This window comes from Euleptes europaea, chromosome 16 (assembly GCF_029931775.1).
Source record: "Euleptes europaea isolate rEulEur1 chromosome 16, rEulEur1.hap1, whole genome shotgun sequence".
Taxonomy (NCBI): Eukaryota; Metazoa; Chordata; class Lepidosauria; order Squamata; family Sphaerodactylidae; genus Euleptes; species Euleptes europaea.
The window spans coordinates 54000816-54026410 of NC_079327.1; the positions used below are offsets into that span (position 1 = coordinate 54000816).

At 41.2% G+C, this 25595-nt stretch overlaps 1 protein-coding gene across 2 annotated transcripts in view; it reads right to left on the bottom strand.

The window, feature by feature from the left end:
- The window catches only part of DMD (dystrophin), a 1354185-nt gene that overhangs the window by 463085 nt on the left and 865505 nt on the right, over nucleotides 1-25595 (bottom strand). The window contains exons 46-47 of one of the 2 annotated variants that reach the window (XM_056862020.1): nucleotides 16440-16587; nucleotides 8773-8922 (exon numbers count right to left, since the gene is read on the bottom strand). In XM_056862020.1, coding sequence (XP_056717998.1) covers nucleotides 8773-8922; nucleotides 16440-16587 — 298 coding nt within the window. Of the gene's footprint in view, nucleotides 1-8772; nucleotides 8923-16439; nucleotides 16588-25595 lie in introns of those variants that run through there. The other variant, XM_056862019.1, reaches the window with a different exon arrangement.

Below are 25595 nucleotides of genomic sequence, written 5' to 3' on the forward strand. Positions count from 1 at the left end.
ATTTAATATTCAGATTATCTGCACTATACACCATAAGGGAAAACTCTGGCTTTAATCTGTCCAGGCAAATTGCTAGAAGGCCATACTTGTCTATGGCCATTTTTGCATGGTAATTAGCACCGTGTTCCAGGCTGAATTGCCCTGCATATTTTTTTTAAATTTTGCACGCTGAACCATCATTCCAGAAGTGACTGCAAAGCTGGCGCATACCTGCTTCACATTACTAAAGAGCCCATTTAACACGACCTTTGGTGTTTACCACAAAGAATCCCCCTGAAGGAACCATGCAAAATAACAGCGGCAGGTTAGCTATGCACATGCTAATGGCTATGCAAACCGTAACAAAGGAGCAGGTGAGTGTGTGTGTGGGGGGGTGGAATTTCTCCTTTTGCTTCGGGACCATGAATAGGCATTTTTAAAGTCACATTTTAAAAAACAGCTTTGAGCGAGCATCAAAATTGAGCATGCATAAATGACCTAAGTGATTACTGGGCAAAATTTGTAGTAAGAACAGTGGTAGAAAGAGGCCTGATACAAATGGTCTAAACCATTCCCCTATACATACATACCCTAACCCACCTGAAACTCTTAAGGATTCCTTTATTTGTTTAGTCAGTCGAAATGTCTGGTTGCAGATGGACACATTTCCTGTCCCACAAACAGGTTCCCAATAAAGTAAAGAAGCTTCCAACCCTCACTTTTTAAATGGATATCTTAGCAAAACTGTGTCCATTAGCTGCACAAGAAATATTTGAGTCAGCTTCATTCTCTTGGCTGTATTATATTAAAATGCATCAGACTGAATGGATTATGCAATTTGACAGACTATGATTATATTCGATTCCAATTTGAACTCACATACGACTACTATTTTCTGAAGCTGAATATAGTGATAGATGTAACATGCTGAGAATTCAAGTTTTCTGGACTTTTAAAAAAATGAAAGTGCAATAAGGGAAAAGTTTTATCATACGGTTTTATCAATGACAGTCAACAGCTGAGCTTTCTGTCACTTAAGAAGCATAATTTCCCTGGCTTTTAGCCAGAAGAAGAGGCGTCAAACTGAGTGGAGTCATTGTATTCAACCTGTAATCACACACAAAAAGTTATTCTATGATGCTCTCAGATGTACTAGCAGGTTTGACTGAGGTACAGGAAAATAGAAAACAATTGACAGGATATATTCTACAAATAGAGAACTTATCCATGTATCATGGATATTCTATTACATCATAACCCTATTCAGACTTCCACATTAACTGGGAGCCCACAGTCTCTGCAATGTACACGATATGTGCAGCCACCACTTCATGTGAATCAGTGCGTTGCAGGGATTGCATATTCCCTGTGTTTAGACACAGCATCTGAAGAAACCATTGCGGTAGGAGTACAGACAGTAAAAGCCAAGTATGAAGGATTTTAAATGTTCTTTTAACTGGAGTTAAGATGAGAGTCAGTATTTGTATTTTGGCACATGAAGATATGCCTACTGTAAGCCCACCAAATATGAACTGAATTCATACCTTCAGTGTCAATCCTATAATTAACAACACTTTTAAAAAAGATTATTTGGTATGCTAATTTCCTATTGCATTAGAACCTGAAATTGAAATGGTACACAAATGCCACAGAACAGGCTTAGATTGTAGCTCTTTCCTGTCCTAGCAGATAGTGGAACCTGGTTGTATGAACAAGTTGAGCATCTTTTCTGATTAATAAAAGAGTTGTGATGCTTTGGTAAACAAAATACAAATACAAATTCAGTGAGCTGCACTATAACATATGATATTTAAGTAAATATAACTATGTTGCAATCTAATCTCATTATGAACATTGACCAATTTCCTCACAATGCAATGAAATCTGTGCAAAGGTAATGAGTACAACATGGCCCATTAAGGTATCAGGGTTCCTCTGAAAGGCAGATATTTCATGTTTACCAAAAGTATAGCAATCACAGAGTCATTTATCTCTTAGACTGTCTGTACAATCTAGATTTGGAAAAAATGTTTTCTCTCTCATAAAAGACATCAGATCAAGATGGTCAATGGAAAGAGAGTTCAGGCAGAAATACGCAATTGATGCAGCACACAGAGGTTTGGATCCAGTGATGCACAAGCAGAAACATATATGGACTTAGTGCCATTCTGCTTGCACAACAAGTGCAACACATAGCACTTTCCTCCCAGAAACTGGTTGCACAAGATCTTGCACAAGCAGAAACACAAGTGGGAATACAGGAACAGTACAAGCAGTTAGTGTGGCCATTTTCTCTTGTTTCCTCTTGTTCAAAAGTTCTAGCGCAAGTGGAAATTTTGTCCTCAATCTAACCCAATATTTTGAATCTAATCTAAGTGGCGGTGGGCATTTAGACAGGAGCAAATGGGGTGAGTACTTAACCTTCTCATTCTAAGCCACTTTCCCTCTGCAACGGACTTACCTGTCAACTGCTTTCCCCAGCTTGACAGGCAAACATATCTCATAACCCATCAGCTGGGGGCGGTATAGCTGATGGAACAAAATAAGCACACCCCTTTCCACCCACCTTAGTTTCCTACAAATGGCTGTCCTTGCAAATCTTTGGAGATTTTTTGTATGTGTTGTCAAGTACATAATTTTCTCCCCAGAGTTAGTGTTAAAAACAAGTTCCTTTGGAAAATATGCTGAAACACAGGGACAATGCAAGCACATGGAGTCTAATATGAAGTGTAATAGAGTTTAGTGTTCTCATTTTTCAGATATATTAATTGGTTTTAGTGTTATTGTCTTCATTTTGCATTCTGATGTTCCATAAACATCTTCTCCAGTCGCCTGTGATAGCATGCCTCAGTGAAACTGACCAGAACTTAAGTGAAGAAACCATGAGGAAGGCAACTAGATAGCATAGAGGGTCTCAAGCAACTTGCAAAGCAGCCTACACTTTAGAAGACACGCAAGTTTGACACAGAGTTGCTCCACAGAAATAGTAAGGCGTGGGGCTTTTTCTGGTCAATTTCACTGAGGCACGCTGTCACAGGCGACTGAAGAAGAGATTTATGGAACATAAGAGATGCAAAGGACTTTCCTTTTCACTTATCAAACAAGGGCAGGAGTTGACCATATAGGTTTGTGGACTTTACTTGCTCATCACATATGTGTAAGAATTATGATATGCTGTGTGCTATAATTGTATTTTTGTACTTTGGTTCTTATGTATATTTAGCTTTGTAGCAATTATTCCATCCATTGTTACATTTACTGCTTCAGTTCATAATACTGTGGCTATTATAATATAGCTTATATTCGTTCAAACAATTTTGTACAGTTCTTTTACTGTGTTTGGCCACCGTGCTGTTATCATTTTGCTTAGCATCTTTTTGGCACGAGTACCTGGAGGTTGGCAACCCTAACTACAAATTAGCTGCATGTGTGTTCTTCAAAAGCAGGGAAGGGGAGAGATTACATGTGAAGATTGGCCAGCAGGAGTCTTTACCCTGGATTACAGTCATCATGTTTACCAGGCAGCAGTGACTATCACCACTAGATAAAAAACAAGTGAAGGACATGCAAGGATTTACGGAAGGAACCCTGGTTCCCCCTCTCCCACTATTTCCTCTTTCCCTTCCTTAAAAGCCCCCAGCGCCCCTCCCCTTTCCCTGCTTTCTTCTTTCCTTTTCACTGACTAGCCAACATAACTTTATGTGCCCTTCATCTTCAGCTTTTCCTCCTTCCCACTCCCTGGCCACCTCCAGGAAAACTATGGCCCAGTTGTGTGATGCCAGCTGCGAGGCCAGGCACAGTTGTGTGGTGCCGGCCACTGGGCCCAGCTAAGTGATGGGAATCCACAAGGACTTGCAGGGAGCATCTCCCCACTGTATCCTCCTCCCTACACTATTTCCTCTTCCCCTCCTGCTGCCTCCCCCCTGCCTCCCCTCCTGCTGCCTCCCCCCACGTCCTCACCTTTCCCTGATTCCTCCCCACCAACCAACCTATATTTTATCTGTCCCCCATCTTCAGCTGTATTTATTTTCTTTATTTGCCTTTCTCAACATGGGGACCCACAGCAGCTGGCATCATTCTCCCTTCCTCCATTTTATCCTCACAACAACCCTGTGAGGTAGGGTAGGCTGAGAATGCATAATTGGCCCAAGGTTCAATGGCAGAGTGAAGATTAATACCTGGGTCTTGCAGATCCTAGTGTGAAATTCTAACCACTACACACCACTGGCTTTTGTGAGGTGGCTGCTGCTGAAAAGTAATGAGCATCTGGGTCTGCATAAGTCATACAATTTGCCCAGTAGTTTGTCGTGGGTCAGTCAGGACTGGATGGCAGTGAGGACTCATCAGAGGAAGAGGGGCCCTGTGGAGCCAGCCCAGAGCCACCAGAAGGCAGCCAGCAAGGGACTGAGGCTCAGACAGAGCTGGGTGAGGAAGCGCAGCCTCCCCTCAGTTCTGAGTCAGCGGACCGGTCACACTCACCCCACAGCCCTGAGCCAGCAGGCAAAGGGCAAGCAGTGGTGCCCGGCCCTTCCAGCTCACCTACACCTTTGCAATAACATAGGAAGAGACTGCAACTGGAGTTGAGCGAGAGAAGAGGAAGTGCTCGCCTCCAGAGCAAACCACCTCTGTTAGTCTCTTGCCTTGAAAACCGGCTGCAATTTGACAGCACTTTACCCACACCTTATGTCTTTCTATCCACATCTTTCTCTGTAACTCTTACAGAATAATTAATATTAATTTAACCATCAAAGATCTACTTCAGGTGAGGTTAAGCATTTGTCTAAAACATTTGAAAAATTGAACTTTAGTATGCTCGTTTAAGAATTAATTAAGGTAAGTTAATCGACATCTTGTGTGTGTGTGTAAAGTGCCTTCAAGTCACAGCCGACTTATGGCGACCCCTTTTGGGGGTTTTCATGGCAAGAGACTAACAGAGGTGGTTTGCCAGTGCCTTCCTCTGCACAGCAACCCTGGTATTCCTTGGTGGTCTCCCATCCAAATACTAACCAGGGCTGACCCTGCTTAGCTTCTGAGATCTGACGAGATCAGGCTAGCCTGGGCCATCCAGGTCAGGGCAATCGACATCTTAGCGCCTGAATAATTCTAAAGATTTGAACTCTATATTTGGTGATAGTGGATAGTCTTAATTTTATGTAACTAGCTCTAATTCTTCACAGGAATTATTATTTATGCAGCCTTACAATTATACCACCGCAATGTTCACACTCATAATGTTGCATAGCTAAACAGTAAAATTTTATTGTGGCTACTAAGATTTCCTCTTTACCTAATGAAAAGTCACCTCAAATCATATTACTAATAAAGGAATAAAAATCTGAATAACAGATTATGACATGAGATTTTGATGTTCTTTTACAGCTATAAGTATTACTTTCATCCATTTCTTTAAATGCCCTCTGCCTCAAGAGACAACTAATTTTATCACATGAAAAGACTGCATACCTTCCTTTCACATTTGGATTTTGCAGCTGACCTGGGCTGCATCCAAACACTACAGGATATTGCACAACAGCAATCACTCAAAACCAGATTAGGCTATGTGGACAAAGTCCTGTTGCATATGACGGCTACAATGTAATAATAACACAGTATCCCCATGATCTCTGGATGCAGCTGTAGATTCATCAAGATCCAAATACTGCAAAGAATAAAGAGTCTTAAAGCTGGTACAAAAGGAACCAGTGAATTCTTGCAATATTTAGGATTCACCAGGTTAATATGACATCAGTAGTCAAAATCTGCATAAATTCACTATAGCCTATCAAATCCAGTGTGCTAGAATGGGATAATCAGGGAGATTAGCCTTTTTTCAGATTATTTTTGTATTTCATAGATACAGTACAAAAAAAGTATAACCCTCTTTGGTCAAATCAAGCATCTTGAATTGTGTCAGTGGCAAAACTGTGTTACTGACCGGATTAGTGAAAATCACTTAAGCATCATCATACTTATGATTTATATAGGATGTTCATGGATCAAATTGCTTGATATATATTATCCTTTGTAATTCCTTATATTGGTCTTGTACAGATACTCTCAAAATTCCCTACCTCTGAATTTCTCCATCAAAGTTAATCAATGCACTCATTGGCATGACACTTGAGAATGGACACAAGGGATGTTGCTTTTTCACTCCGTAAGAAATAATTCTATAATATGTATTTAATTGTACAGATGAATCATGTGTCTCAGTGTATCATGATTCTGCTGTCCCCACCCCCACCCCCCAAAAAAAACCTACACAGACAACCCAGGGAACAGAGGACAGAATATGGAATATAGAATTTGTAAGTGGAAGAAAACTACACATAGGAAACTCAGTGGTTTTATTTACTTGTTCTTGCTTTTGTTATCTGTTTAATTGCTGTCCAAGAGACCATGACGGCTTAATCCCAACAAGAAGTGGTACTAGTGGGCAGAAGGACCTAGCTGGATATTAAGGTTTTTTGTGCTCTAGATTGGGTTGTACTCCCACTAAAGAAGCAGTTTGTAGCTTGGAGGTGCTGTTGGACCTGGACCTCCTGTTAGATGAGCAGGTGGCAGCGGTGGCCAGAATCTCTGAGATCTTTCCTCTGTAAAAAAAAAAAAAAAAAAGATCTTGCCATGGTGGTGCATGACCTAATAATATCCAGATTAGGATACTGCAATTGCTCCCGACCAGTCAGGCGGGGCCGGGAGGCCGTTGCTGTGCAGGGGGGGAGGCTTCGCTTGGCCTCCTCCCTCACTGCTCTGAATATGTCCCGGCGGCCCCCGCCCATTGCCTCAGTCTGTCTCCGGCTTTGGCCCACCCTCCCTCCCTAAGGGCTATAGGTGTTGATGTTATGCTATATTTGTCACAACTAAGGCGATTTACGCATGGGGCTGGATGGGTTTTGATGGGGGAAGCGGCCTGCGTGCCCCTTCCTCCAACTGGGGGACCCCGATAAGGGGTTTTGGGGGAGGCCAAGGGTGTTGAGTTGCCGCAAAGGGGGTGGCAGGTTTGGCCTTTACCTGAGTGACGGGGGAACACCAAGTGGCGCAAGCCCTGGCATATCCCACATACCGTCATCCCCTGCTACTCCCAGCAGGACCGCTGGGAGTTCAGGCCAGCATCAGTTCGCAGAGGGCCGGCTGATGCCCCCATCCAGCCTTCCCATGCTTCGCCAATGCGTCAATAACACGGTTGCCATTAATTTTAGTTGTGGTCATGTTTTTCCAATATGAAAAATGTTTTCCAATAAAAAAATACTGTTCTTTGTTAATAAAAATTGTTATGTTTATTAAAGATGAGTTGTAGCTTACTTATATCAGTTCTCAGCCCAATAGCCCTTGGACAGCAAATTGAACAGGTCACTAAGTTTAAGTATTTAGGAGTGATTATCCAATCATCTGGATCTAGGAGTGCCCACTGCAAGCATCCGGCTGAGCAGGGCCAAAGATCTGTGAACTCCATTCTTAAATTTCAACAATCCAAGGGTGGGCACTTTATACCAGCTGCTTTGGAACTATTTGCTGCAAAGAACTTGGCCCAACTTATGCATGGCTTGCTCCTAGGGATTCCTGAAACATGCATAGCCTCCTTAGAGAGGGTTCAATCTAAATTTTTAAGGACCCTTCTCCAGCTTCCCTGATGCGTTTCTAATTCTACGGTTCGCTTGGAAACAGGGATGGTTAGAATGGAGGATAGGATCTGCATGGCATACATTACAAAATGGCTCAAACTTAACAAAAAAAAATCCTCAGGGATTGTCGTCATTGATGTTACACGACAAATTTCAGTCGTCATGGCTTGTAAGTGTCCAAAGTAAATTAGCACATTTAGATCAGGCTATAACATCAGTTAAACAGAGAGTTAAGGACATTGGACGACAATTAGACTTGACCAGAACACCATCCTTTATTGCCTCAGCCACAACTAGATACCTGTTGGCTCCAGCCACATATTTGCTTTCCCTTGAAGCAAATAGACATGGAAGAGCATTCACACTTGCCAGATGCTCAGCAAGCCCTCAGCCTTACTAGAGGGTCGTTATAAAAAAATCCCCAGGGCTCAAAGATTTTGTCTATGTGGCAGTGGGCAAGTTGATACCACATTTTACTATTCTGCCCTCTTCATGAAAATGCTTGTGCTGAAATTATTTCTCCGTTGTTGGTAAGACTCCCAGGCCGGGACTCAGCAGATAGGGTCGCGAAATTGTTAAGAGGCGAGAACCCTCAGGTGACAACTCAGGTTGCCAAATTTTGTGTTGTCTCTATGAAGCTTCGTAGACTTCTGGTAGAATTATATTATTTGTACTTATTGCACTTTTTTCTACACCATCCACTTTTATATAAAGTGTTCTTAAAATTTATATAAATATGTCTCATTTTTAAAAAACGCTTTTTTATATTGTTCATGCGAGGTTTATTGTTGTATAGTTTTTACTGGTCTGATTGACTATATCAATAAATAAATAAATATTAATCAATGGGTGGACTGCCATCAAACCTGACGTGTGAAGCAACAGAGCTGCTGCTGCAGACTTTTGACATGAAAGTTGCCTAAGCCACAGCAGCAACAGCCAGGTAAGATAGTAAAATGACTCTGCGGAGACGGAGTTGGAAAGTGCAGCCCCTGCCCCCTCATTTTCCCAGGCCTGTTAGTTTCTCTAACATATAAAGAGGTACTGGTAAGTCTGGATATGCCTGTAGAAAAAAGTCAAAACAAGCAAACAAAAAGCCCTGCTGAAAAATATTGGAAACACTTTTATAGGTTAGAGATATATATACAACACACTTGTTAATATGCCTAACCTTTATCCAGTGATGGTTAGCCTCCTTGAGTCTGTTGTCAAGCTTATGTTTTACTTCAGGGTTCAGTGATGCACTACCAAGTGCTTTTCCTCCAGCTTCATTTAATTGTTTCAGTATTCCCTTGTGTAGAGGCAGTTCTTCCACTCTTGGCTGGAACAGACAAATGCAACATTTAAAATGAACTGCAGTAGAATTTTCAGCTCCCTTATCTTCATCTCTATTGATTAATTTATCAGCTGGAGAAACTAGACTCCCGAGCTCAAATCAGGACAAAATATACACAGCTTTTGTTCCAGGTTGTGATTCCTTGGGGGGGGGGGGGAAGAAGTCAGTCCTGCCTCTGCATCAAGAAGAGTTTCCCCAGAGACAGATGCTTACCACAATGTCAAAGCCATAGTGGGAAAGGAATTATGAAAATCTCAGGAGAAAAAACTATGAAGTCCCCTAATGTCTAATTCAGGCCTTGACAAATTTTCTTTGACTTTATGAGCTAGGCCTTATATTTAGAAGCCAGATTCATTTTTTAGTCATCACGGTTTTGTATTTTAAAAATAATATTTTCTATGACAAAACCTAATCCTAAACCCTTATCAGTGTCTCATTATTTTATTAAAACTATGACAAAAGTGCTGTTTTATATGTGGTAACCCTGGCTGTCATCACTATTACAAAATTTTAGCCTGTAGTCTGAAGCTCTAGCCTCTCCCCAATTTCTCATAATTTTCTTATTACTTTTAAAAGTTTAATTTAATTTACTATTAGAGAAAGCAACTGGTTCATCTACCAACACTGAATGGTGTAAAATTAACAGATGAACATGCAATAACAAGAACTTTATGAACATTCTGATGTGAGATAATAAGTTTTGTACTTCCATTGTGGATTGTGGAGACACACGACAATAAAATCACTGCTGAAAATACTAGATGCCACAATGAAATTTCTAGGCACCATTGACGCAACCTGGCTCCTGGGATTGGCTGAGCCCTGATCTAATGATCCCCAGAATGTGGCCACTTGGAGCTTCAAGAGTAAAAAAACAGGAGACATATTAGTTGTATATTAGACTTCACTGCTGTGTCAGTCAGTATCAGGAGCTGATATTATCAGGCAGCTGCTGCAGCCAGCACACCCTGAGAGGACCCACAGCCAATTCCAGGCTAGCTGTGACATGGGAATATATTGTGACCTCCAAACATGCCTGGGCAAGCAAATGTGATGGCTACTGAGAACAGAAACAGCAGCAGCTGCCACCACTTGCATGCTTGCTTCCAGCTGGAAGGCGCAGATCTGTTTAAGGAGCCCCCCCCCCCCCGTGCCTTCATGGAAGCCCTATGAAGGCTCGCAGGGGAGCCGAATTTCCCCCCCGAACTCCGGATCTCGCCCGAATTTCGGGAATCCGAAGCGGGGGAGTTCGGACTTTGGCACAGCCCGAATTTAAAAGGGCCGAATTTTGCTGAAGCCGAACTGTACCGAATTTTTTTTCAACAGCCCTACTTTGTAAGGGCACCCCCACATAGAGTGCATTGCAGAAATCTAATCTAGATGTAACCAGGGCATGTGCCACAGTGGCCAGACGTTTTCTGCCCATGAAAGACCACAGTTGGCCACCAGGTTGAAGCTGGTAAAAGGTACCCTTGGACACAGCTTACCTTGTAGTAGGCCTGTGTCTGTGAGCTGTCAGAGATACAAGTTGTTCATAATAAGTTTGACAGAGACAGTTGTCAAAGAGCTGTCAGATCAGGGACATCTAAGCTGATGCAAGAGGCAGCAAGAGCCTTGCAGGTCCCAGAGTGAACTGCAGCAAACCAGATTTAGGCAGTAGGCTGATGCAATACTGTGGGCAGGTCTACAGGTGGCCTAATTGGTATCTGGTGCAGTACTGTATATAAGTCTGTATGACAATTACTCTGTGTTGGGGAAATATAGTGGAGTAAGTGTACGTGATGGTTGTTTTTATCTGTGCCCTGTACAAAATAAACGCACACTGTTTTCTACAAAGCCAAGGAGTTCTGGTGTGTGTTCTGGATAACTGCTAATCCACTAGTTCCTCCCAAACTACAGACCTTTTCCTTCAAGGGGAGTACAACCTCATCCAAAACAGGTGATACCCAGGTCAGAGGTTCTGTTTATCAGTAGCACTTCCTTCTTGTCAGAATTAAGAGATGTAATAAATAAAGATGAAATGCAATAAATGAAGATGAAATGCAATTTAATGAAGTTAATGAGGGAGCCCCCTAGATCTTCTTGCTCAGGAACCCTGGAATTGGGTAGTATGTTCACTAAACCTGTGAAAGTCCCCAGGTAAAATCTGGGAAAAGATATTTTCTTCATTTTTCATGAACTTGTATCAGCATATGTAGCTGTGTTATACCAAATCAGACCATTGATCCAACAAAAACCCAGGCATGGAAATTAAATGGCCACATGATTGAGCAAGTGACCAGATTTAAGTACCTGGGAATGGTCCTTCAGGCTGCAGGTTCTAGGGTTGCACACGGTAAATACACAGCGGAGCTTGGGCACAAGTCTGAAAACAATATAAGTAAGTTCCTCCACTGCAGGGGAGGACAGTATATTCCTGCTGCCCTTAAGCTGTTCCAAGCTTAAACTGTTCCAAGCCCTTAAACTGTTCCAAGCCCAACTCCTGTGTGGTACTTTACTGGGGCCACCATCATCCTGTTTTGCCTCGTTAGAATTGATTCAATCAAAATTCTTGAGAGCACTCTTCAACTTCCCTGTTCTGTGTCAAATTCGATGATATGTTTGGAAACAGGGATGATAAAAGTTGAGACTTGGGTTTGTATCAATTCTGAAACTGAATCTCAACCCTCAAGGCCTGGCCCAGCTGATTTTAAAAGATTGTTACCAGTCACAATGGATAAAAGCAGTTAAAGGTAAGCTAGAACAGATGGGCTTTTCTCCCTTTTCGCTTCTGGGGCTGGGGGTTGATCAGGCTAAGAAAATGGTGAAACAAAGAGTGAGGGACGTCAAGCGGCAGATGGATCTAACAAGAACTCCCACCTTCTTAGCCCCAGATAAATCCAGATACATTGTTTCTCCTGCTGCATACCTTTTCACTCTGGAACTAATTAGCCAAAGAAGGGCCTTTTCACAACCCTGATGCTCTGCCTTCCCCTCAGTACTACTAGAGGGTAGATATAAAAAAAATCCCCATCTCAGAGAGATTATGCCGGTGTGGTATAGGAGATGTATAAACCACGGAGCATATTCTCATCCGCTGCCCTTACTATGAAGAGGTCCGTGGCAAATTTAACCAGCCGTGGACTAACAGGCTCTCTGATAACTTAGAGGCAGAGAGGGCAAGGAAGCTGCTCTTGGATAGAAATCCAAGGGTTACCATAGACACTGCTAAATTTTGTAATGCTGTGTCCAAAATCAGGCTCCAATTGCTGGGATGACATCTCTTACCACCTGTGTACATAGTAGTGCCCTCTTTGGATTTTATATATTTTATACTTTTTATACTTGTATTTATGCATTTTATATTTTTATATTTGGAATTTCTAGTTTTAATTCCAATGGTTGGAATTTAGTCAACGGTTGATGATTCTATTCTTCTGTATATGACTGGCTATGTGCCATATTAATAAATGACTGACCGTTGATCCATCTAGTGCAGCACTGCATACTCTCATTGGCTGAAGTACTCCAGGCTATAAGGCAGAAAAAGTCTATCCCAAAATTGCAAACTGAAATCTGTTAACGGGCAAGGGAAAAAAAAAACAGAACCTGGGATCTGCTGCTTGCAAAACTCTCTACCCTGCTCCCCTAGAGAGAATACAATCAGATTTTCTTGGAGCCTTATTTAAGGCTCCAAAGCGTACATCTAATGTACGACAGGAGGCTGGGTTATTAAAAGTTGAGATCAAGCCTTGCATAATAATATTTAATTACCAGCTAAAAATTCATCTTCAGCCCGTTGGACTGATACCCTATTTACTGTCATCTAACCCACAACTCTCTTGGAGTGAAAGCATAGTTAATAAACTTCTCTCTACAGGCTTAGCTCCTGATAGCCTACCAGAAATGGGCTTAAACAGAGCAAAAAAATCTGGTTAAGCAATGACTCATAGATATCGAATTACAAAATGAGTTGACTCTTCTCCCAAGACATTATAAATCATTAAAAAGCTGGGAAGGTTTGTCTAGTGCTCCTTATTTAACTACCATTACATTTTCTAGTTTTTGATGAGCCTTTCCAAGAGCCCTATTTAGTGTCTTTCCGTCGGCTATGCTCAGCGGAAGATTAAAGCATATACCTGTAGAGGCCAGATTATGCCCCTGTAATTTTAATTCAGTTGAGTCAATTACACATATTTTATTATACTGTGAATTTTATTGGGAGGTTTGAAATAAGCTGATTTTACCTGTGTTGACTAGAAATTTTAGGAATGTTAGCCATTCAGATGGTTTTATTGTTAAAAAATTTTTATTAGAAGATCAAGATGCTTTTATCTCTTATTGCAAAGTTCTGTTCCGTGGCCAGTAAGATATGGAGATCCTCAACTGGGGTTTTAAAATTGTAATTTTGTACTGATATTTGATGGTCAGATGACTGTAAATAAACTGAACTGAACTCTACCCTTGAGCCACAGTATGCAATACTGTGATAACATTAGTTTCAGAAGGTAGCTATATTGGTCTGCAGTAAAAGAGCTAGATTTGAGGTCAGTAACACTTTAGCTTTTTGACCATCAAAGCTCCCTTCATCAGATAAGCGACGACATGGTTACCTTTACCGTATAGGCTTATAATATGGATTACTGACAAGCACATGAAGAACTTGGAGATTGAGAACAGACCAGAAATCATAGGTGTATATTGGTTATATCTAAATGTTGCCTATCCACATAACTTTCAACAAGATGCCCATTCAGCTGTGGGGTCCCATGACAGCATGAGTAATTTAGACTGGGAGTTGTTCCTTTAAGATTAGAAAAGAGGGATTCCACACATATACATTGGCAAGGCAAGGGTTTCAACAAAAAAAAAACAAATTTTGAGCCCCAATATATGCTCTAACAAATTTAGATAGACAATGTCAATGTTCTGAACAGGATTATCAAATTTTGCTAAGATTAAAAGGGGCAGTAAGCACAGAAACGTTTTGCCATCTTTACTGCCAATCCTCTACATAGGAAGAAATCAGAACAAGGATGTTTCATTAATTTCTCTTCTTTTTTGTCCCACTTCCTCAGCTATGCTGTGACAGGTCCAAGAAGCAGCAGAGAAAAGCATATTCCATGAAGTGATTCCACTAAATGTTGATAGCCCTTCTTCAAATCACTTAAATCAGTGCTCAATCATTACTGGAGAGGTCTAAGGCATTAAGGGTTAGCAAAAATTTGCTGTTTTATAGCTGTGATGAAACATTTTTTGTCCTCTTCACATACATACAAAGTAAAAAATGGTTTCTAGGGTAACAAGGTAAGAAATAAAGCAGCATTTCAGTTTTTGGATTTAATAGTATTAGGGAAGTTTTCCCTTGAACTGGAAGATGTATTCTGAAGTCAGAGACATGAAAAATAAAATAATTAAAGCTATCTTATTAAAATCCACTTTCTTCCCTCCAAATTCATCTGGAGGCAAACACATCAGGGCCCATGCTACACAATACTTTAGACTTGAACTGTTAATTCTCATAGAATTAATACTAAATCATTTATTAGCGACTACAGAAATCTGCTTTTTAAAAAGCAAGGCTTTATAAACTATTGTGTCCCTTCCAATTCTAGAGAAAGGTACTCAAGTTCATGTAATGTAGATTAGCTACCTCATAGCAATTTTAATGTCAGAGTAGCATTACTCATAACAGTGATCAGTATGATAGTGGGTTTCCCCAAACTTCCAGTGATACTTAATAGCAAAGTAGTGAGTGGCATGTGTTCATAATTATTTAATATTAAAAAATGATCTTGTGTGAGGGCAGATTTAGACATTGCAATGATGTACAGCATTTATTTATCCAGGTATGAAACCCATATGGCAATTACAACATTTGGATCATATATGTGCATTGTTTGAATGTTAGCAGTACGTCAGGTCAGGTGGACATTCGGTTACAGCCCATTCCTGAGAGCTGCTGCAGCTGGGGACAACATGGCTGTGGCACCGCCGCGACGCATCCAACGAGGTTTTGCAGCTGCTCCGGCAGGAAAAAAGGGCTATTTTTGAAAGGAAAAAAAGGATGGAAAATGGGGGGGGGGAAGCCCCATAGAGGACAGCGATGCTTCACCAACAAAAAGGTGGCGCAGCACCACTGTTCCTGGGCTGTAAGGGATTAGTAAACTGCCTAATGGCAGCTCCGCCCCTCCCAAATGCCCCAGGAACACCTCTTGGGATGCCAGTGCAAGGACTTGCACCGGGAGGACATTGGCAGGAGGCTGAACTGGTGTCCATGGGCTGCACTGCCACCGCAGTCCAGGGGGCCAGCGTAAGTGGCCCTACGGTGGCATCCATGCCAGTTTAGATGGCACAAGTGGCAAGAATGCTGGCATAGAGGTCACAACACCTCCTAAACTGATTAACCGCCCCCCCGCTGGAATGAGCCCTCAGTACTCTAAAACTGCATAAATATGGCCTGAAACACTTGGTAAGTAAAATTAAATGAGATGGCAAATGCATGGAAATTATATACATGATATCTGCGGTTTGTGTTGTGTCTAAAAATGGCCTAAATCATGAGATTTTGTGTGTTTGATAATTGGGGATGCCAGCCTCCAGGAGGGATCTGGGGACCCCCCAGAATTACAGGTAATCTCCAGACTACAGATATTAGTTCCCCTGAAGAAAACTGATGCTTTGGAGAGTGGACTCTATGGCATTGTACCCCACTGAGGTCCCTGTCCTCCCCAGCCTTCACCTTCAAATCTCCTGGAGTTTCCCAACCTGGATCTGGCAACCATACCCCCCCCCATCCCCTGACAGTGGCCAGAGAGGACAAGCCCATGCAAACAAAACCATTTACACTGTGAATAGCTAAATAAAATTATGTGGCTTTAATGAGAGGCCCCAAAGAGGCATTTATGATTTCTTTTGTGCAAGTTAATTTCTATTGATTTGTAATGCACACAATAATTAACTTGCTATTAGACAGGGGCATCTTGAATGTGTGCTTTTTACATTTGCCTCCTGAAGTTTTCATTCAAGCCTTAGGTTTTGAAAAATCTCTAAAATAAACGGCTTCTCATGATTACTTATTCATTTTTTCTGCAAAGCTGTTAGAGGGCATCAAATGCTGAAAAACGGGGATTGTGGGTTCATGTGCACATGAAACTTTCAGGAATCAACCAGGGCTATTTTTCAAGTGCTTGACACTAAATAGCAAAATGTACTTATTTCTCTGATGTGCCATTACATTCTTTTCACAACTGTGGAGACCTCAAAATACAAAGTGTATATTCCATACTATTTATTACTACAGCTTCTGTGCAAAGGAAATTTCAAGCACTACAAAATCAAAACATTTACCATTCTTAAACAAGGTTTGGTAGAGAGAGAAGACAGACCAACACAATATGTGGCATAAGAAAAGAATAATTACAAATTTTCTCAGAAACCTTTCGATGGGGCCTAATAAAAATATTTTTCTATTGCGACCAAAAAAAGTGTTCTTCAAAACCAAACTGTCAGAGATTGGTTACCTTCACTTTTTGAAGAGTATCTTTCAACTGGTATTCATTTCCTGGTTCAAGAGGAATGCCAGTGACATTACTTGATTCTTCTAACCATAAAATAAACTTGCTTAAGCCGTATTGCAATTCTGTCAGAAGATTCTGTTGTTGTTCCAGTCTGTGGTCATAAAAGAAAGAACAGCAACAGTAACAGGGTCAATTCATATGTACATTATCTAATTTTCAGAAATATTAGCTAATAAACCTACATGGCAAATTAGTAGTGGCTAACAGAAATAGAGATCACTGTTTAACTCCTTTTATTTTAACACTGAAAGGAAAACATTGTTCACTACCATCAATTCTTTAATTAATGGAAGCCAAGGATGTATCAGTTAGAAAGCTGGAAGCATGCAACGTTTCATCCACTTTTTCAGTTACAGTCCTGAATGCTAAACTTTGTCCACAAGGTGCGGATTTTGACAGTAAAAGGAAAAGGCTAAACATGACATATTTCTGTGGAACTACCATGCCTCTATAAAGAGTGGCATGAAAATTCCCCATTGTACAAACAGAATGTGTCCCTGCTCCTATAGAACTAACAGAAACATGTTTGTCACATGTCCGAGCTTGGGGAGTTGGTAGGGTTTCCAACTCCAGTTTGGGAAATTCCTGGAGATCTGTGGGCAGTGCCCATGGAGGCCAGAGTTTAGGGAGGTGAGGGAGTTTTCTGAGGAGCTGAGGCTACAGATTCCACCCTCTGGAGCTGACATTTCTTCCTGGGGAACTGATCTGCGTCGTTTGGAGAAAAATTCTAGTTCCAGAACTTCCAGCCCCACCTGGAGGTTGGTAATTGTAGGAGACTGAAGACAGCCATATTTTTATGGGACCTTAGATCCAGACTGGGCTACAATCTTGTTACCCTAATATTGTGCACATCTCTCATATTAGAAAATTTTATAGAATTTTTCTTTCATTACATAAATATGTATGGACAGGATGGGAGCTGTGCCGTGTCAAATTCACGCAGAGATTAAAGATTAATATGCATGGAGTTCTGTGTACTTAGCAGATTTACTGAAAAAGCAATAGTTAGGAGGTGTCAGGGGTACCAAAAGTGGCCAGTGGCAGGTCTGAGTGGCACCCCCAGTTGCAACACCACCACTCAGATCACTTTGCCTTCCCCTGCTGCACCCTGCCCCTGCAAAGGAAGAAGCAGAGGTAGCAGTTGCCTGTGACCTTCCTCAAGCTTCATGGTTGTAGGCACGGCAGCTGGAAGGAAGAGCAGGAGATACCAGCTCTCCTATTACTGGGCTCCATTCTTCCCCCTTTGCAGGGCTTAGAGCATGCTTAGCCAGCAGTCCTTCCCATGATCATACTTTCTCCACAGTCAAACACATGCACAGAAGGGACAGCTCCTTTTCATGTCTTCCCTCCATGTTTGTAAAAAGGCCTTAATAAATTTGGGCCTTGGGTCCTGGAAACAAGAGCCTTCCAGAACCAGTTCAGCCAATAAAGGGATTTTAACATATTATGTATGCGTAGATTACACACGAGGCTGGAGACAGGGTTCCAACAGCAACCGCTTTATCCAGTTAACAGGGAAGAGAGAACTAACTTAACTGCAAAACAGTTAATATACAGTTCCCAACCACCCAGAGTTACCCCCCTGGTCCGTGATTGTACGGCCAAAGTCCACCGTCCAATAGGAGAAACAGACAACGGAGCCTGGAGCAGAGCCTCAAGCTCAACACAGTTCAGCACAGCTGAGTTCAACAGTTCAGCAGTTCAATAGTCCAGCATAGTCCTTGCACCAACTAAATACATCACAAACTTATCAAAGAAATGCCACGTTTTGACTCCAGGCTGGAAAACCAAGCCTTTCCGACAGAATAAAGTTTTTTCCAGTATCAAACACTGGCGTCATCCCCTACGGGGTCGCCATAAGTCATCTATGACTTTACGACACAAAACACACACACAAAAAAAAACTAAAGGACAATGTAATTTGTTTAGCTGAGCACTGTATGTCAGACTAGCATGAAATGTACCTTAAGCTTAATAACATAATGAATTTACCACATGAAACATATACTAAATAATGCAGTTCCCAACTGCTATGCTGAGAAAAAAGAAAAACAGCAGTCAACTTGATCCCATTTGGCTGGCATGATCAACCCAAACTAAGCCACTTCCAAGTCCTGTTGACTGCAATAGAGGAGTACATATATTTAAACTTTTCAGATAGAAGCCACTGGTAGCTTAACACTGCAAGAACATCTTGATAAATTTCTTGTGGGCATATGGAATTGCCCAAGATATGTCTAATATATGATCATTGTGTTCTGTCTTTAAATCCTCTAGTTATCGTTTAAGTGGCAACATTAAGTGGCATTTCTTCTTAAGTTTAATTTACAACACTTTGAAGTATGTATGTCAGTGATTTGAGAGTTCTCATATTGATTCTTTTGTCAGGACATGTTGAACTCAGTTAACTGTATCATATTATATAAATTGTAAAGGGACAGAAACCCTTAAGTATATGAATATTTCTTTAACACAAAAACTGAGATTTTAAAATTTCAAAAAACAACAACACCCTATCTTGAACAGGAGAAACCCTAGAAAATTTCATTCAGCTAGGGTTATTCAGCTAGAAGCATATATTCTGCTTAAGAACATGAAATGACTGCAATCCATTTACTCCAGAGCAGTGAAACTAAAGGCAATTAAATAAGAAGCAAAGGCATATTATGGAAAAAAAAGAGCCAGGATATTATCACTGGGACTTAGACCATGAGGAAACAATACTGGCCTAAGTTACAGAGTTTTCTAATTAATACTCAGATAATATATCTAAAGTACTTTGCCCAGTCAAAAAGTGTTATGTAAGTGTCTAAATGTGTTATTGGAAGACTCAGTTAAAATATACAGTCCATGGTAAGAAGAGTATAATAATTCAGTAGGAACAGGCAATTTTATTAAGACTTTCGTAAATCATTATGAGATATGCTGTTGCGAATACTTAGGAAATGTTGTCTTATAAGGCAACATTTATCACACATTATGTGCACAATATTCATTTGTAGAAGAAAAAATTATTTTCAAGTACCGGTAGTAGTATATTTTAAGACATACAAGTAATTATGCACTGTTTAAAAATATTTTACTCTCGTATTCAAATTTCAAGTGTTATATCTTTGTTTACCTACAAGTTTAATGATTTGCTGCAATTTATTTGAATCTATGGTAGTAAAAATTAAAAATGGTATGTTTAAGACTCTGCATCTACAATTAAGTGCTAGATATTTTATTTCTAGAGTAATTTCACTGCATTTACACAAGAACAAACCATACCCTCTCTTTAAAATATTGGTTCAGCAGCTGCTTGCATTACAAATTCTTCTAGTACATCTTCAGTAAATGGAACAGTGAGCATAGTGAGATACTGTTATGTTTTCTTAAAAGAATAGGAAAAAAATGCAATGCTGTGCATTATACAATTAAAAAATAGCACACATTAAAGTGCTTTTAAAACTTACAACGCATCTCATAGCAGAAACAGTCAAACCTGGTGCCAGAAATCTTTAATGGACGGTAAGGTCAATGCAGTCTGTAGCAACAATAAATAAATAAAATTCCTAGTTATACAGTTGAGTTAGTAAATCTGACCTCAGGAGCTTTAATGGGATCAGGGTCTATTACCTGATCTGTTTGTGCTGTCTTGCCCCATTTCCACTGATCCTGATACCTCAGACAAAGAAGGTCCCCTCACAGACCCCAAGATGCCCACTGCACAGACCCCTCTAAATGCTTTGCAGTAAGCAGGCCTGGGACCTGTCCATATGGTTTCGACCAACCACAAACTGCCTGAGGAGATCTACATCCCTTCAATACCTACAGCTAACCTGGAGACAGTACAGGAGCCCAGCCAGAAACCTGGCACCCCCAGACTCTCCTCCAGACTACTGGGAATAGAGATGGAGGAGGAGCAGGGCAGTAGCATGGACCACATGAACACACCATAGGCAGCCTGGTTCCTACCTCATTTTAGCCTTTCTCAGGAGGTGGAGTCAGGAGTCAAGAGGCTATCAAGAAGGGCAGGAATTCCAGTTTCCTATATAAACTGGCAGGTGGATAGGTGCCTTACTGGTTCCACAGTTCCCGCTAACCACTTGTGCCTGGTTTCCTGGACCCAAGGTGCTTTCCCATCAGCCACATAGCTGCTGTGGAGAACACTGTTCTAAGTCTCTGGGAACTTGATTCAACTCAGAACTGCATCATAAGAGAGAAAGCAGGAGGGAAGTCTAGAGTAGATTGGCCCACAATCACTGTTGCGGTGCCTGATTGTTTTTTGGAGACTTGGGAGTTTATCACACATGCTCCTTTCATCTGCTAGCATCAGAATAGCATTGAGCATGGGGGTCCCACACATCTTCTCTCCCTCTGCGTTTTTCTAGTTGCTATATCGGTTTATTTTCCTACAGATTTTCCTTAAAAAACAAGGATTTTTTTTTAGCAAGGGTGCTGTTGTAATTGGCAGTATAACAGTGCCAAACCCTTTTCTTTTTTCTTTGTTGTGCATATGGTATATTGATACTGCCAGAGAGGGGATAGGCATGCTCATGCATGAGAACTGCCATGTTGTCCCTGTGGGAAAATGTCAAAGAATACTCTCCACTCAAAGAGCAGGCTCTTGTCCTCCACCTATGCCTTATCAAGTGCTGAAATGGCCACACACACAACTCTACAGCTGTTTCAGCACTTGAAAAGCCACAGGGGGAAAACAAGAGTGTCATGCCATAGGTGTGATCGAGATTGGGTCCTCATGGCATTTTTAAATGACTTTAAAATGGCAGTGGCATACTTGTGGCCACCACAAGGACACCATTTAGTCTAGTTTGGCCATCAGATACTTAGGATATAGTTTATTAAATATGACAAAATGAAGTGAACATACTCTTCTGTGCCAAGGTGCTAAAGAAATTTACAATAGTAGATACTTAACTGTGCTGCTGTCTCTTCAACTATTGATTAGCAATTATGAGCCGACTTTCACCCTGCAATTATAAGTTGGCCTGCAGCCAAAGATCTGGCTGGGAAGTTACAAACAATGTGTGAAGCTTAGACTGCTCAGGCTACAAGCCAACTCTTTGAGCTTCTTTGCCCCGGAGTTCCATCTTAAAATTTTTCCTTTCTGTGCTTTTTTCCAACAATCAGAATTTTTCCATAATTCTATAATTTAATATGGCAAAAAAATAGAGTCAAAGGCAGATTTCATAATGTTGTGCTACTGTTTTGTAAGGATTTATCCAGATAATGAATAAGTGCATGGTGGATAGCCATTATTCAAAAAACCAATTGTCTTAGCATATCTATTAGAGTGAAGACACATCACTCAAAAGTGAAATATTTTGTTATTAGGATAACCATCCATCAGATATTCTGTTGCATAATACCATTCAGAGTTTTTGTGCTTGTGGGAGTATCAGAGTACCTACTAGGTAGTTTAAGAATAGAGAGCTATTCATTTTCTGTTATCTAGAAAAGGGCTATATGTTGGTTCTTATCGGAGAAACAAGTTCCAGGTTAAGTTGCCCAAGAAAATGTTTTTTAGGTGATGGATAAAGACCATAGTTTTCCAACTATTTAAACAAAATTGCCATCAATTACCTCACAGTAAAAACTGCCCATTAATACTAGGTCTCCCCCCCCTCCGCAATTCTGAGTGAAATAATAATGATGCTTGCATTCAGTGATAACCCTTCAAGTTCTCTCCTTTTTGCATATGAAAATCTTTACAGTTTTTCCTTCTCTTAAATAAAAAGGAACCTTGAGTGTTTTCGCACAGGGGTTTACAGAGGAACAAAGTCTGCAGTGATGCTGATCCTCTGCTCAACAGCAGTGGGGGGGGGGAAGCTTGCAAAAGAAGAAAAATCCTTGATGATCTGCAGAGAAAAGTCACCCAGTTCTCTCTCACTTGTAAAAAAGCAACCGTGCTTCAACTTTTCAATGCAAAAATAACAACAGAACCTTTCTCTGAAAAAAATCAAACAGTAATTTCTTGACAAAAGAAAATGTCGGACAAGCTTTTCAAGCCAGGCTCTTGTGTTTTCAGCAGCACTATCAAATAAAACTGAGTACAACACTTCAGCTGTGTAAAAGTCCTCTTATTCAAGTACTGCTATTGTGTTTCTAAGTTTTGCAATGTTAATTCTTCTGGGGGTGAAAGGATGTGATTTTTTTAAAGTAAGTAGCAGCTGTCTTCTACAAATATTGGTACCTGAACTCTTTTGAATATGAGTGAAAAATAGTCATTACTGTGAAGTTTTGACAGCCATCCAGAAGTATACAAATATTATGAATGTCAACAGCAATTTACAACCCAATTGTAAGTTTGTTTACTCAGAAGTAAGTCTCACTATGTTGAGTGGTGCTTACCACAGAATTTCAGCACAAGACAACTTAAAAGTAGAATTCCTGGCATTAATGCTGGGGAACAGTTTGCCTAGGTACGAAGCCTTATTGGGCAGCAAAAATATACTGCCAGCCAATCAGGAGGAAGGCAGTGCAGGTACATATTGGAGCCGCACCTCCTCAGAGCAGGTTTTTCCTGCTTGCTTCAGCAGAGGAGGGTTCTAGCTGATCTGCACCTGTTGGAGAAAGCGACCTCGTGTTGTGAGCCTTTGTGTTGTGTGGAAGAGGGTCACTGACTTGACTGATGGCTAGTTTGGGTGTCTATCTGTTGTGTGTTGGGAGCATTTTACAAAAGAAGGGTTTTTTTTGTCCCCTCCTCCTTCTCCTCCACCCCTCAGGGGTGTGGATAGCAAACCAGTCATTTATTTTTTCCATTCACCATTATTTCGCTGTTTCCTGAGCCCTTATGGAACGCTTTCGGGGCAGACAATAGCAGCCTCATGCTTCGTTTGGGGGATCATCTTCCTTTTCGTTCCTTTTCCCACCCTTGTCTCATGTCCAGTAATTCTGCATAGCCCTAGAGGCTTAGTAGTTTAATTACTCCCCCTTTTTGCCACCTGCTAAAAGGGGCTTCCTTACCACCTGTTGGATGTTTTTATTTCAGACAGTTGTTTCACTAAAGCACTAGGGGCAAAGCCCTTTTTTCTTTAGCCTTGCTTTCTAGACACATTCAACCCTGGCTCCATGGCTCAAAAAAGGAAAAAGGGAGGAGTTGGGGGAAAGGTAGATCGTCTTTAGACGGGAGCAGTAGGGACCAGTTAATTGGGGCATTTTTTCTTTAAATTCAGTTTGCATTGTTGGTGCTCCTCCCAACCCCCTTAAATTCCTGAGTCTATTTATACTGTGATGTTCTGCTACAGGGCATAGTTAGTATAGGTGTAGATAGTTCAGTTGGGTAGATGTTAGATAGGTAAGAATGGTTAGAGTTGTGTAAAAAAGCAAGATTAATTTTTTAAAAAAGTAATTGTTAAGTAAATAATTAAGTTATTTTGTAGTTTAATATTGACTATACATCATAAAAAGGTAAGTTTGCCAAAATAGCCATTTGCCCCTTGGCCACTGCAGGGGTGTTTAGGGGTTTTCCTCTCTCACCCCTAGCATATTACCTATATTTCTGTGCCTGGCACTGAGCTACTAGTGTTCAAATTTTCTGGTTCCTGTGTAGTGGTAAGCTTGACCAGGCTTTGATACCAGGTCCAAGTGTTCTCTTATCTTTTCTCTAATTTTGATAGGTATGACCCTGAATAAGGCACAATAAAGGCTTGGGGGTCTTGCCAAGCGCCTACCCCCTAGGAGGGTGTCAGCACACTTGTCATCCAATGAGGAAGAGGAGATTAATATGGCAGAACTCATCATACGTGTTGAGGCTCTGGAGCATGCAGAGCATCCAAGGGTGTTGGTTGGCACTGTAGCTGACATGGCCCAAGGCCATGCACAAAGTCTAAGTCAGTAGCTGATTTCATTTCTTATCCATTGGTAGCCAGGGATATAGTCTTGGAAACTGGAATCATGACAAACTAAGTCAGCGCAGTGGAAGTTGCTGGCTCATTGTCTGGGGGCCAGCCACCAAGGGCTGCCTGCGTGGGTGACAGAGCAGTGGTGCAGGAGGGTCAAACTAACTGTAGCAACCAGTTAGACAGTTTAATGAAGACAGGAAAAAGCCATGTTGTGTTAGCTTTAGCTTAGCATCACTTATTCTCCATTTTGAGCGTCTAGAAAATTTTGCCTTGTAGTTGTGGAGGCCTAGCAGAGTCCCTGGATAACAAGATGCACCTGCAGCTTGTTACGAGGCAGCTCAGACTCGTTCAAAGACGAGCCAACATACCAGCCTAAGTGGGAGCTAGTTTCATCTGTGGGAAGTTGGGAGGAGAGAATGATCTCACTCTTCACTCCTAGGGACCCAGTCCCTGATTGGAAGTCATGGATCATCTGACTAGGGTCCACATTTCCATAGGTTTAGCCATACTCATTCTATGTTAACTTTCTTCATCACCTGAACTGCTTTGCACAGCTTGACTACAGCAATGCAAGAAACCAAGGCCTGAACCAGCTTAGCTTAATAGCAAGCAACATCAGCTATGTAGTAGAGTAGTAAGTATAATTAGAAAGACTGTTATTTTCTTTGCCAGTGTGCTTTTAAGGTTACTGTAACTCACATTTTAATTAATTTGACTTTTTATTTCTTAATAAACCTTCTCATTTAAAAGGTGGTTTGAGTTATTTGGCCTGACTCGGTTATGTTACAACATGGCTGGGGCTCAGGAGAGGGCAGCCAGTCATACGCTCACTCAATGAGTTCATGCGAGCGTTACGGCGACGTTTTGAGGACCCTTTCCTGGGAGAGAAGGCCAAGGCAGCCCTCCTGCAACTTCGACAAGGCTCTACACCTGTGCAGGAATTTGGCTCAGGGTTTCATCCGGCCGTCTACCGCCCCTTCTTCGGCCCCTGCTTTCTTTGTGCGCAAAAAATGGATAACTTGCGCTTATGCATCGACTTTCGAAAACTCAATGCAGTCACCCAGTCCAGTGCCTATCCCATTCCTTTGATTTTGGATCTCTTGGGACAATTAAAGAAGGGGCGTATCTTTACAAAACTAGACTTGGTGGAAGCCTATTACAGAATCAGGATTCGGGAGGGCGATGTACCCTAACAGCCTTTTCCAGTTGCTTTGGCATGTATGAATTCTTAGTGATGCCTTTTGGATTAAAA